This window comes from Spermophilus citellus (genome assembly GCF_964194105.1).
Source record: "Spermophilus citellus genome assembly, chromosome: 10".
Taxonomy (NCBI): Eukaryota; Metazoa; Chordata; class Mammalia; order Rodentia; family Sciuridae; genus Spermophilus; species Spermophilus citellus.
Genome location: NC_138197.1, coordinates 51,813,940 through 51,827,992, shown reverse-complemented (window position 1 = coordinate 51,827,992; position 14,053 = coordinate 51,813,940). Strand labels below are relative to the sequence as shown.

The following is a 14,053-nucleotide window of genomic DNA, read 5'->3' as shown; positions in this document are numbered from 1 at the left end:
GGATTTAGGGCCACTGGGTAGAAGCTGGTTTAGATTTGTTCTCAGTGGCCTCAAGGTGTATATGTAGAATTATGAATGGTATTTATCATGAGCCAGATTTTGCCTCATTGTGAAAACCTGTCTTCCAAATGGTACCTTTGACTAGTAGTGACACATTGAATTGGGTTCAGAGGCTCTCTGTTCTAATTGCAGCTCAATTCCTGACCAACTTTGTGGACTTAAGTCTTAGTCGTCTGTAACATGGAGATAATCTGGTTAACTTTCAAGGGTGTTGTGAAGAGGGAATGACTTTAATTGTCACTATACAGTACTCTTTATAGTTTACAAAGTGCTTCATAGTAGTTGACGTATTCAGCAAACTAAGTGTGGCATTAATGTCTTTTTAAGATGTTGAATGTCCTCCAAAAGCCTACTTGTTGAAGGTTTGGTCTCTAGCCTGAGACATTATTGGGAGGTGGTGGAACCTTTAGGATGTGGGGCCTAGTGGAAGGAAGTTAGGTCACTGGAGTTCTAACCTTGGAGGGGATATTGGAACCCCTGACCCTTTCCTCCCGCTCTCTTCTCAGCTGCCATAAGGTGACAGCTTTGCTCCACCACATGTTCTTCTCTGTGATGTTCTGCCACAACTCAGATCCAAAGTGACAGGGCTAAGTGACCATGGTCTGAGACCTCTGAAACTGTGAGCCAAAATTAACATTTTTACCTTATTAATTGATAACCCCAAGTGTTTTTCAGAAACACCTGTAATGGAAAGCCAAGGCAGCTAGGCAGTCACTTGTCAGGGCATTTCCAGTATCCTGTATGTGGTTCCACTTGTTCATATGTATTCTTTATTTCACTCTAGAGATTCTATCAGGAAAAGACCTATGCAACTCACTCTTTGAGTTTTTGCCTCTTTATTTCCAGGTTGGATTTTATCTGAGGGCCCTTCAAGTGCTAGCATTTTAGTATTCTACCAGCCTGTAACTACAAAAGACCATTTATCTTCCTCTTCAGTAGTAAAATAGCTGACTATTGGCTAGAGAAAGTTATAGTGCAGTTTTCATGGTTGCCAACTCGTGTTGTGATTAATTTTAATGTTTGCTAACACATGCAGTAAATTCTCCTTGGCCTTTGTAGCATTCTAAAGCATATTTTCCTCTTTAGATACCTTCCCTTAGGCAAGGCAAGGGAAGTAGATGTTTGGTCTGAAATTTCTATTTTTAATAGAAAAACACATGCCTTTTTGACACTTCTAAACATAAAGAGTTTTATACGAGCATGTATTTTAGGATGCATTTCTTGGAGAAACTGAAAATAAAAAACAGAGTTACCACTATGAATTTGGCTAATGAATGCATACCACTCCCATGAACAGCCCTGAATTCTAATTGCTAGTAGGAAGTGGTCTCTTGTCTGCCTGTTCCTTACCCTAGGGAGAATTTTCTTACCACTTTCCATTTTATCACTGGGAGAGTCCCAGCTTGCCCTTTGTCCCAGAAATCATTGTCATCATGGATCTTTGCTGCAAAAAAAAAGACAAGTCCTAGAGCCTTTCCATCCCCAGCTTCCTCCACGTGGAGGTAATAAAACCCTTGGCAACCATGTTCCTTGTAATCAGCATGAGGTAATTTTACAAGCTACCATGAAAGAGCCATTTGTTGAATGTCTGCCTTGTGACAGCCATTTGCTGATGGTTTAATATGTTTTGCCTCATTTAAATCTTTTTTTTATTAAATCAGAAACATTCATATATTTATTTGGAACTCAATTGTATATTTTTAATTTTCATAACTGATTAGGGACTCTAGACATTTATTGAGTTGTATAAGATTAGAGAGATCAGTCATGGAAATCTCTTATAAGAAAGGCAAATCTCAAGCATGGTTTTACAGATATCATGAATAGAACCTTCAAAGAGTGACCTCATTCAGAGAGAAAAATCTTACTTGCCCTTTGAAGCAACCTTTACAGTTCTGTGCACATCAAATAATATTTATGTTCTCTATACTGGTTTGATGAAAGTGTGTTTCTATGGCAGTGTCAGAGAGTTCTTATGACTTAATGGGAGTAATGACATTTGTAGAAAATTAAATGTTTGATTTCCATGGTAGCAGATAATGGCCAATAAAGTCATGAATACGTAGCATATTTAAATGTACTTCTGCTTTTATCTGAAACATCTCGTGGAATAATTGTCCACCTGGATTGCTTCTTATGTATCTTTCTAGGTCAAGTGTAAGAGTCTGCATATTGACAGAGTGCTGTACTTGATTCTCATGCTTGATTTTGTTAGTACATCAGGGCCAGCCAGCGGGTTTCTTCTGTTAAGAGAAGGGCACTCTCATTCACTGCCCCATAGCTTGCAAAATGGTTTTAGGTACTCATTTTTTTTTTTTTAAAGTCCTCACAGTTTTTTCTCTGTTTCCATTTCTCTTTTCTTTTCTTTTTTTTTATTGTTGGTCGTTCAAAACATTACATAGTTCTTAATATATCATATTTCACAGTTTGATTCAAGTGGGTTATGAACTCCCATTTTTACCCCGTATACAGATTGCTGTATCACACCAGTTACACTTCCATTGATTTACATATTGCCATTCTAGTGACTGATGTATTCTGCTGTCTATCCTATTCTCTAATATCCCCCCTCCCCTCCCCTCCCCTCTTCTCTCTCTACCCCCTCTACTGTAAATCATTTCTTCCACTTGTATTATTCTTCTCTTACCCCTCATTTCGTCTTATATGTAATTTTGTATAACCCTGAGGGTCACCTTCCATTTCCATGCAATTTCCCTTCTCTCTCCCTTTCCCTCCCACCTCTCATCCCTAATGCCATCCATTTCCCTCCAAATTCTATGATTTTTGTCATTTTTTAATGCAGAGTAATACTCCATTGTGTATAAATGCCACTTTTTTTTTATCCATTCGTCTATTGAAGGGCATCTAGGTTGGTTCCACAATCTTGCTATCGTGAATTGTGCTGCTATGAACATTGATGTAGCAGTGTACCTGTAGCATGCTCTTATTAGGTCTTTAGGGAATAGACCGAGAAGGGGAATAGCTGGGTCAAATGGTGGTTCCATTCCCAGCTTTCCAAGAAATCTCCATACTGCTTTCCAAATTGGCTGCACCAATTTGCAGTCCCACCAACAATGAACAAGTGTACCCTTTTCCCCGCATCCTCTCCAGCACTTGTTGTTGTTGGACTTCATAATGGCTGCCAATCTTACTGGAGTGAGATGGTATCTTAGGGTGGTTTTGATTTGCATTTCTCTGACTGCTAGAGATGGTGAGCATTTTTTCATGTACTTATTGATTGATTGTATGTCCTCCTCTGAGAAGTGTCTGTTCAGGTCCTTGGCCCATTTGTTGATTGGGTTATTTGTTATCTTATTGTCTAATTTTTTGAGTTCTTTGTATACTCTGGATATTAGGGCTCTATCTGAAGTGTGTGGAGTAAAGATTTGTTCCCAGGATGTAGGCTCCCTGTTTACCTCTCTTATTGTTTCTTTTGCTGAGAAAAAACTTTTTAGTTTGAGTAAGTCCCAATTGTTGATTCTAGTTGTTTATCTTGCACTATGGGTGTCCTATTGAGGAATTTGGAGCCCGACCCCACTGTATGTAGATCATAGCCAACTTTTTCTTCTATGTCTCTGATTTGATATCAAGCTCCTTGATCCATTTTGAGTTAACTTTTGTGCATGGCGAGAGAAAGGGATTCAGTTTCATTTTGATGCAAATGGATTTCCAATTTTCCCAGCTATCCTTCCTCCATTGCATGCTTTTAGCCCCTTTATCAAATATAAGATAGTTGTAGTTTTGTGGATTGGTTACTGTGTCCTCTATTCTGTACCATTGGTCCACCTGCCTGTTTTGGTACCAGTACCATGCTGTTTTTGTTACTATTGCTCTGTAGTATAGTTTGAAGTCTGGTATCGCTATACCGCCTGATTCACACTTCCTGCTTAGCATTGTTTTCGCTATTCTGGGTCTTTTATTATTCCATATAAATTTCATGATTGTTTTATCTATTTCTACAAGAAATGCTGTTGGGATTTTGATTGGCATTGCATTGAACTTATAGAGAACTTTTGGTAATATCGCCATTTTGATGATGTTAATTCTGCCTATCCATGAACAGGGTATATTTTTCCATCTTCTAAGGTCTTCTTCTATATCTCTCTTTAGGGTTCTGTAGTTTTCATTGTATAAGTCTTTCACCTCTTTTGTTAGGTTGATTCCCAAGTATTTTATTTTTTGGGGGGATATTGTGAATGGAGTAGTTGTCCTCATTTCCGTTTCAGAGGATTTGTCACTGATATACAGGAATGCATTTGATTTATGCGTGTTGATTTTATATCCTGCCACTTTGCTGAATTCATTTATTAGCTCTAATAGTTTCTTTGTAGATCCTTTTGGGTCTGCTAGGTATAGAATCATGTCATCTGCAAATAGTGATAATTTAAGTTATTCTTTTCCTATTTTTATGCCTTTCATTTCTTTCGTCTGTCTAATTGCTCTGGCCAGTGTTTCGAGGACTATTTTGAACAGAAGTGGTGAGAGAGGGCATCCCTGTCTTGTTCCAGATTTTAGAGGGAATGCCTTCAATTTTTCTCCATTCAGAATGATGCTGACCTCTGGCTTATCATATATTGCTTTTACAATGTTGAGGTATGATCCTGTTATCCCTAATTTTTCTAGAGTTTTGAACATAAAGGGATGCTGTACTTTGTCGAATGCTTTTTCTGCATCTATCGAGATGATCATATGGTTCTTATTTTTAAGTCTATTGATGTGGTGAATAACATTTATTGATTTCTGTATATTGAACCAGCCTTGCATCCCAGGGATGAATCCTACTTGATCATGGTGTATAATTTTTTTGATATGTTTTTGAATCCGATTCGCCAGAATTTTATTGAGGATTTTTACATCTAGGTTCATTAGAGATATTGGTCTGTAGTTTTCTTTCTTTGAAGTGTCTTTGTCTGGTTTAGGTATCAGGGTGATATTGGCCTCGTAGAATGTATTTGGAAGTTCTCCCTCTTTTTCTATTTCCTGAAATAGCTTGAAAAGTATTGGTGTTAGTTCCTCTTTAAAGGTTTTGTAAAACTCTGCTGTATACCCATCCGGTCCTGGGATTTTCTTAGTTGGTAGTCTTTTGATGGTTTCTTCTATTTCCTCTATTGTTATTGGTCTGTTTAGGTTGTCTATATCCTCCTGACTCAATCTGGGCAGATCATATGACTTAAGAAATTTATCTATGCCTTCACTATCTTCTATTTTATTGGAGTATAAGGATTCAAAATAATTTCTGATTATCTTCTGTATTTCTGAAGTGTCTGTTGTGATATTGCCTTTTTCATCCCGTATGCTAGTAATTTGGGTTCTCTCTCTTCTTCTCTTCGTTAGCATGGCTAAGGGTCTGTCGATTTTATTTATTTTTTCAAAGAACCAACTTTTAGTTTTGTCAATTTTTTCAATTGTTTCTTTTGTTTCGATTTCATTAATTTCAGCTCTGATTTTAATTATTTCTTGCCTTCTACTTCTTTTGCTGTTGTTTTGCTCTTCTTTTTCTAGGATTTTGAGATGAAGTATGAGATCATTTATTTGTTGGTTTTTTCTTTTTTTAAGGAATGAACTCCAAGCAATGAATTTTCCTCTTAGAACTGCTTTCAATGTGTCCCATAGATTCTGATATGTTGTGTCTGTGTTTTCATTTAACTCTAAGAAGTTTTAAATTTCCTCCTTGATGTCTTCTAAAACCCATTGATCATTCAGTAACCTATTGTTCATTCTCCAAGTGATGCATGATTTTTCCTTCCTTCTTTTATCGTTGATTTTCAGTTTCATTCCATTATGATCAGATAAGATGCATGGTATTATCTCTACTCCTTTATATTGTCTAAGAGTTGCCCTGTGACATAATATATGATCTATTTTTGAGAAGGATCCATGTGCTGCTGAGAAAAAAGTGTAACTGCTTGATGTTGGGTGGTATATTCTATATATGTCAATTAAGTCTAGGTTATTAATTGTGTTATTGAGTTCTATAGTTTCCTTATTTAACTTTTGTTTGGAAGATCTGCCCAGTGGTGAGAGAGATGTGTTGAAGTCTCCCATGATTATTGTATAGTGGTCTATTAGACTCTTGAACTTGAGAAGAGTTTGCTTGATGAACATAGCTGCACCATTGTTTGGGGCATATATATTTATGATTGTTATGTCTTGTTGGTATATGGTTCCCTTGAGCAGTATGTAGTGTCCCTCTTTATCCCTTTGATTAACTTTGGCTTGAAATCTATTTTATTAGATATGAGTATGGACACTCCTGCTTGTTTCCGCAGTCCATATGAGTGATATGATTTTTCCCAACCTTTCACCTTCAGTCTATGTATGTGTTTTCCTATCAAATGCGTCTCCTGTAGGCAGCATATTGTTGGATCTTGTTTTGTGATCCATTCAACTAGCCTGTGTCTCTTAATTGGTGAGTTTAAGCCATTAACATTTAGGGTTATTATTGAGATATGGTTTGTTCTTCCAGCCATATTTGTTTATTAATGTTACTAAACCTGATTTGTTTTCCTCTTTGATTACTTTCCCCCCTTTACTGTCCTACCTCCCACTGTTGGTTTTCATTGTTATTTTCTATTTCCTCTTCCTGTAATGTTTTGCCAAGGATTTTTTGAAGAGATGGTTTTCTAGCTGCGAATTCTTTTAACTTTTGTTTATCATGGAAGGTTTTAATTTCATCTTCCATCCTGAAGCTTAATTTCACCGGATACACGATTCTTGGTTGGAACCCATTTTCTTTCAGTGTTTGAAATATGTTATTCCAGGATCTTCTAGCTTTCAGAGTCTGTGTTGAGAGATCAGCTGTTATCCTGATTGGTTTACCCCTAAATGTAATCTGCTTCCTTTCTCTTGTAGCTTTTAAAATTCTCTCCTTATTCTGTATGTTGGGCATCTTCATTATAATGTGTCTAGGTGTGGATCTCTTATGATTTTGCACATTCGGCGTCCTGTAGGCTTCTAGGATTTGGGATTCTGTCTCATTCTTCAAGTCTGGGAAGTTTTCTCGTATTATTTCATTGAATAGAATGTTTATTCCTTTGGTTTGGAGCTCTGTGCCTTCCTGTATCCCAATGACTCTTAAGTTTGGTCTTTTAATGTTATCCCATATTTCTTGGATGTTCTGCTCATGGTTTCTTAGCAGTCTTGCTGAGCTGTCTATGTTCTTTTCAAGTTGAAATACTTTGTCTTCATTGTCTGATGTTCTATCTTCTAAGTGATCTACTCTGCTGATAGTATTCTCAATTGAGTTTTTAAGTTGGTTTATTGCTTCCTGCATTTCTAGGATTTCTATTTGTTTGTTTTTTATTACCTCTATCTCCCTGTGTAATTGATCTTTTGCTTCCTGGATTTGTTTATGTAGTTCCTTGTCAAAGTGATCTTTCATTGTCTGATTTTGTTGTCTCATGTGTTCCTTGAGACTCCAGATCATCTGAAGCATGTATATCCTGAACTCTTTATCTGACATTCCATCTGTTGCAGCTATTACCTCTTCTAAAGTTGAGTTGACCTGCATTGCTTGTGGTCCTTTCTTTCCTTGTCTTTTCATACTGCTCGCGTTTCTTTCTGCTTGGTGAAACTGTTGTGTTTTTGAAATTTTCCCCCTATTTATTTATATTGCTCTTGTATAGTTGGAAAATCTCCCTTGCAGGGCGGGTAGTGGCTGTGCTCCTCCTCTAATTAGGGTGATCTGTCTACCACGCTGGTCGGTCGCAGGTCTGCCCACCCTGCGGGCGCGGGTGGCGGCTCTGCTCTGCCCCCACTCCAATTGGTGTGACGTGTCTACCATGCTGGCAGGCCTCTAGGCCTGTTCCGCTGGTGGGTCGCAGGTCTGCCTACCTTGCGGGCTCGGGCGGCAGTTCTGTTCAGCTCCCACTCCAAATGGGGCTACCTGACTGCCTCTCCAACGGGTCGCTGGGCCTTTTCCGGACACGGGCGGCGGCTCTGCTCCACCCCCACTCCAACCAGTGTGACGTGACTGCCTCGGTGCTAAGTGTCCACCACGCTGGCAGGCTACCGGGCCTGTCCAGCCAGTGGGTCACAGGTCTGCCTACCTTGCAGGCTCAGATGGCGGTTCTACACAGCCCCTACTCCAAATGGGGTGACTTGGCTACCGCGCCATCGGGTCACTGGTCCTGTTCCAGGCGTAGGCGGCTACTCTCTTCGGCCCCAGCTGCAGTTGGGGTGTCGTGATACCACGCCAGCGGGTCACTTGGCCTGTTCTGGGTGCAGGCGGCCGCTCCCCTCTGCCCCTCTGGCCCCCACTGCACCCAGCAGGACCCGGACCGAGAAGCAGTTACCGCGGGGTCCCCGTCCCTTGGCCAAAGCCGCTCCGGGAGCCAGAACCCGGCCTCTCCGAGCCTGATGCACGCTCCGCTAGGAGCAGGCTCCAAGGAGCGATCTCCGCGGGTTCCCCAGCCCTAGGCCAAAGCAGCTCCGGGAGCCAGAGCCCGGCCGCTCCAAGCTTCCGAGCTTGGTGCACGCTCTGCTGGGAGCAGGCTCAAAGACGCAGTCCCCGCGTGTTCCCCAGCCCTGGGCCAAAACTGTTCCGGGGGTCAGAACCCAGCCGCTTTGAGCTCGATGCACGCTCCACTAGGAGCTGGCTTCAATACGCAGTCTCCGCGGGTTCCCCAGCCCTGGGCCAAAGCAGCTGCGGGAACCAGAACCGGACTGCTCAGAGCTCGGTGCACGCTTTGCTAGGAGCGAGCCCCAAGAAGTATTCTCCACAGGTTCTCTAGCCCTGAGCCTGAGCGATCTGTCTGCGAAACGCAGGCAAATGCCAGCCTGAAATCACCTGTTCCGTAGCTGAATGAGCTGAGATCAGTAGAAAACAGGGATGATTACATCCGGTCTCCAAGATGGCGGCCGCTGTCCTCCTCAGTGGTCCGACCGGTGTCGAGAACCGAACTGGACCGCTTCTCTCCTCCTCTCAAAGCCAGAACTCAGCACTAAGCAGGCCATTGCGCCGCTGGCAGGAGCCCCCAGAATCCGCATCGCTGCACCCCCGCTCCGGCACCTCGCCGCTTCCCAGCGCGCGCCGCAGACTCCAGCCGCTCATTTAAATCTTAAGACATCTTTAGGAGGGTGGAGAAGTGAAAAAGCAAGTTTTTTTTTTTTTTCCCACCATGCCCAGAGGAACTTGGTGTCCTGACCCAGCCTTACGTGTAATAGCCTAAAATGGAGTGCTAAAGTCAGTTTCCAGGTTGGGGCAGAAACGATCTCAGATACAAGTGTTTTAGGAAGTGCTTTTTAGTTACAAAGCAAAATGTTTCAATACTGTTCAGATGGGTCTTGGAAGTGGAGTGTAGATGGTGCCCTGCAGGTAGGTGTACATGGCGTCAAGTGGAAAGGCTAGTTCTTTGACTCACAGCCAACTTCCTGCTCTGCACCCTGAGAAGGGCTTTCGTATCTCTTCTCTAACCCTGGCATTTGAAATCAGGCTGAAGTGAAACTTCTGGGTGGCTTAGTTTCCTTTCATGGCTGTTAAAAGAAAAAAAAAGTACCCATTCTAAGCCATTGTTCTTACACTATTGCCAGATCTAACATGTCATGTCTTGTTGCATTACTAACGTATCCCGAACTTCGAACTTCGGTATTTCTGCAAGATTGTTGGCCTGAGGTCTGAAGGTTAAACTTTTAACATATTCGACTCAAATTCCTTCCTTTTTTACTTGTGCTTTTGGTACTTGTTACGAGGCAAACCTCTCTTTAAAAAAAAATTCTTGCATCTTTAAATGTTAAAGAGGTTGTTACCTAATTAAAGAGTGACACTGAGCTGATTTCTAGCGGAGAAGCCTCTGTAAGTGCTTTCTTAGCATATACCCACCTCTAATTTTAGAGAAGGAGCACACCAAGGAATACGAGACAGCCAGTTTTAGAAGCAGGGTGAGGAAGATAGAGAGATTGTTGGGTCTGATACAGCTGAATTCCCTCATGCAGGAGAAAAGGGGGCTTGTCAAAGGCTGTGACTGAACTGGTGTTAGGGATTGTATTGCAAAGTTTAAATGATATTACAAGGTCATGGGGAGATAATGCTCATTGCCATTCTATTTGAGAGACTTCGAGAACTTTATACAAAACACTCCATGGCATCGAATGTCCCGGGAGCGAACACCTTGTCATTAATTGGGCCCTCTTGGTGCAGGTTCAGGTGTACTCCAGGAAATCCACTTTTGCTGAGAGCTCAGTAAGGGTTTAGTCATCTTTTCATCTTAGTGAGGCTATTCCTGGAAGAATGAGGCAATGTTAATAATAATACTTTACATTTATAATAGGGCTTCAGAGTTCGCAGAGAATTTTCACTCAGATTATCCTTTTGTGCATCTCAGCAGCCCTGTGAATTAGGTGTGGCAGTTATTATTAATACTTTTATTATGCAGTAAATTTAGAATTAAGACAAAATATGTGACCAGCCCAAGACACGTAGATTTTTTTTTATTTAAAAAAAATGTGTTCTAAAGGAGGCAGAGAGAGAAAATTAAACCCACATGTACCCCACCACCACCAGGAGAAGTCTTTTTGCAGAAGACTGTCTTGCCCTATGTTTCCCATCTATCAGCCCAGACAGTCCTGTGGTCTTAGTTCCCACACAGAAGCAGATTGGTTATTTACTGTAGTGTAAAATCAGATGTTACCTATGGGGAGACTGTTGATGGGGACCATAAATCCAAGGCCCTAAAATGGAAAGAGATTTTACAATCTGAGGTTTTATATTTGGCCAACTTCACTTTCCTCAGCCCCACCTCTGCTTTTTGACTTAGAGATATCATGGGCACAGTATTCAACTATGGTTTCCTATCTTGATATTTGGGAGCAGTATTAGGACTATACTCTTGGTGTTGTTACGTATTTGTTCTGTTTTGCTTTATGCTTCCATCATATCCCATTGTCTCTGAGGTTCCACACCATGTTCATTCAAAGTATTCAGAAACTTGGGAAATGGATGACTGTAATGATCAGCTGTGATTGTTTCTGTTTTCTGTGTAGCTTTGGCTGTCAAAATATCTACCATGGATTAGTATTAATTGTGTTGGGTCAGATAAGACACTGATCTCATACTATGCATTAAGACTAGGTCCCCCATCACAATTAAGAAATGCTAAGTAGGGGCTGGGGTTATGGCTCAGCGCTAGAGTGGTTGCCTCGCATGTGCAAGGCCCTGGGTTTGATCCTCAGCACCACATAAAAATAAATAAATAAAAAAGTATAATAATTATATTGGTTTTATTTCTTTACAAATCACACTGGCTATATTTTTTTTTAAAAACTTAAACTTAATGAAGAAGGGTTTATTTTAGCTAAGTACAATTATTTGAAAAGGATGTTAAAGGAGAAATCTAATAGCTAGAGGGTGGGTTATATAACTTTTGAACGTTCTTTTGACTTAGAAATTCGAAGATCCCAAAACTAGGCAATGAAGGAAGTCTAAGAAATGCTAGCAGCCTTAGTTACAGTGTTGTGTTTGTTGGTTTGTCATAGACTGCCTTTTCAAGGTGTGCCCTATGAATCGATATTCTGCCCAGAAGCAGTATTGGAAAGCCAAGCAAGCCAAACAGGGGAACCACACAGAGGCCGCCTTGCTGAAGAAACTACAGGTAAGGGCCAGGCTGCATGTGTCTTGCTCAGGCTGGACTAGAGCAGCAATGACAAAAGATGTATTCACAGCTTTCTAGTTTTGTGATTTCACCCAACACACAGAGATTTCAGATACACATTGAAAAGTGTAGGGCAGTTTTAAGTTATAGGGTGTGACCACTTGTTTTCTGGCAATACAAGCTGCCATTTTTTTTAGGGTGTGCCGGACAAATTCAAAGCTTCACATTAAACTGAAAACCAGTTCAGAATCTCTGTAGGAATATTAAGTTCAGGTATATATTTTACTTGACTTAGTATGGAATTCGTAAATTGGAAAAACAATTTAAAGATCATTGTTTCTGGTTTTGCTGAGTTTAAATTTCATAGAACATAGAAAATAAAATTCCTACTATTTTTAGAATAAAAAACTATACTTTGAGACTTTTGTAATTGACCTTCTATCCTGGTTGGTGTTTCTAGAAATATTCCTTCTTAAAGCAATTTTATAAGACCAAAATGTTTTCCTGAAATTTCCAACATAAAAGTAACCCAAGACATTTTTGGTTACAGTTCAGCATGAGTTGAGAAATTATCACATTATATTACAATCACTTATTTAATTATTGCTCTCTTTCTCTCCCTCTCCCCAAACTCTAAGCAACCAGCCAATTGTATTTCTGGTTATATACTTTTTACTAAAAAAAATATTTCTTTGTTAATTATTATACTCGGTTGACTCTGTTTCCACACTGAATATATGATAATCATTTTATAGCATGCTGCAGAACTGGAACAAAAACAAAATGAATCAGAGAATAAGAAACTGTTGGGAGAAATTGTGAAATACAGTAATGTTATACAAGTAAGTCTCTACTTTTTCTTAAAAGGGATGGATATTTTATGGGTAATTATCCAAATTATTCATTTGGTTGGAATGCCAAATGAAAATTTGGAAATATAATAGTTTGTTCTTCAGTGAGAATTACAAATGTTGTGATGTATTCAGTTGATATTCAGTGCACGATTCTGTACATCTGAAAATAATCCTGGGATAGGTGCATAGCTCAGTGGCACAGTGGTATAGAGTTTGCCTACTTTTAGTGAGGTCCTTGGCTCAATCTCCAACACTATCAAGGGGGTAAAAAAGAATAAGTCTGATGTATGCACATAAAGAAGTGATTGAATCTAGGTGTATGCATACAAAGGAATAAGGTAGGGGCCGGGGCTATATCTCAGTGGCAGATCCCTTGCCTAGCATGTGTAAGGCACTGGGTTCAATCCTCAGCACCACGTATAAATAAATAAATAAAATAAAGGTACAAAAATGCAATAACATAATAATAATAATAATAATAATAATAATAATAGTAATAAAGGAATAGAGTTTCTTTTCCTGAGGAAAGGATTTCTAAAGGTCTATAAGAAGTAATCCTTTAGATTCATGGGATTACATTTTGACATCAGGGTCTTTATATTTATCTTTTATAGAGAAAGGAAAAATTTCAAATTGTACTTTCAGATAGAAATCCTCTTTGAATGTTATTAGAAGGTTTTCTACTTCAGTTAATATGCACACTCTGATTTATCTCAGCTGCATTCCTTTCCTGTGCTTCATTTGGATCTTTTTAGCTTTTTTAATAAATGCCCCACCTTGTTCCAAAAAAGAGTGTAAGACATTTTCCAAAATACATAACACATAACAAGATAAAATGCAAATAGTTAAGGCAGTTGGGTCAAAGTGAAAATAATGACTGCATGAGCAAGCTGAAGTTAGGGGTGAGGCATGCTTATGAAAACCATGTGGTAAAGTCTGATAAACTTTGTCCTGAAGCCTTTTTGCTGCCTGCTCAGCCATAAGGGAAGCTTTCTATGCTATAGCGTTAGCATTGGAGGCCCATAACATATGGCCAAACAGAGGTCTAGACTGGAAACCATTTCCAGAAATAAGAGCAAGGAAGTATTTCTCCTATGAGTGCTCATAAAGAGGACACTGCTTCATTTAGTAAACAATATCCTTAACAACTTCCTTACAGCAAATACCACAATGAGGGAGTACTTCATAAACCTGTTTTTAAAAGTAATATCCCCCTGATATTTTGGTTTTGAACAATGGCAAAAAACCAGAGTACAGGGCAAAGCAATTCTCTGAGGAGACAAGATGAGAGAATCTGGGTCTGCAGCTTCCTGCATGTATGACTAAACCTGATGAAAGATAACATGATACTCTTGGCATGGGTAGACTGATGTCCCTTGGGCAATCCTCCATAAATAGTTTCTCTGCACAGATTTTTGATTGGTGTTAAGTCCAGCCAGTACTTAAGTGTTCCTTGTCAAGTACTTGAAGTGAAAATGTTTGCCTTCTCAGTTAGGGGCTGACCCATGGCTTTAATGCGGTGGAACCCAGAAGAAGAATGCGGTTGGCCCA

General features: G+C 39.9%; 1 protein-coding gene across 1 annotated transcript in view; it reads left to right on the top strand.

Moving 5' to 3' along the window:
* ITPR2 (inositol 1,4,5-trisphosphate receptor type 2) overlaps positions 1 to 14,053 on the top strand; it is a 502,163-nt gene that overhangs the window by 90,681 nt on the left and 397,429 nt on the right. Inside the window, exons 3-4 of the mRNA XM_081311949.1 lie at positions 11,533 to 11,648; positions 12,404 to 12,490. Coding sequence (XP_081168075.1) covers positions 11,533 to 11,648; positions 12,404 to 12,490 — 203 coding nt within the window. The remainder of the gene's footprint in view (positions 1 to 11,532; positions 11,649 to 12,403; positions 12,491 to 14,053) is intronic.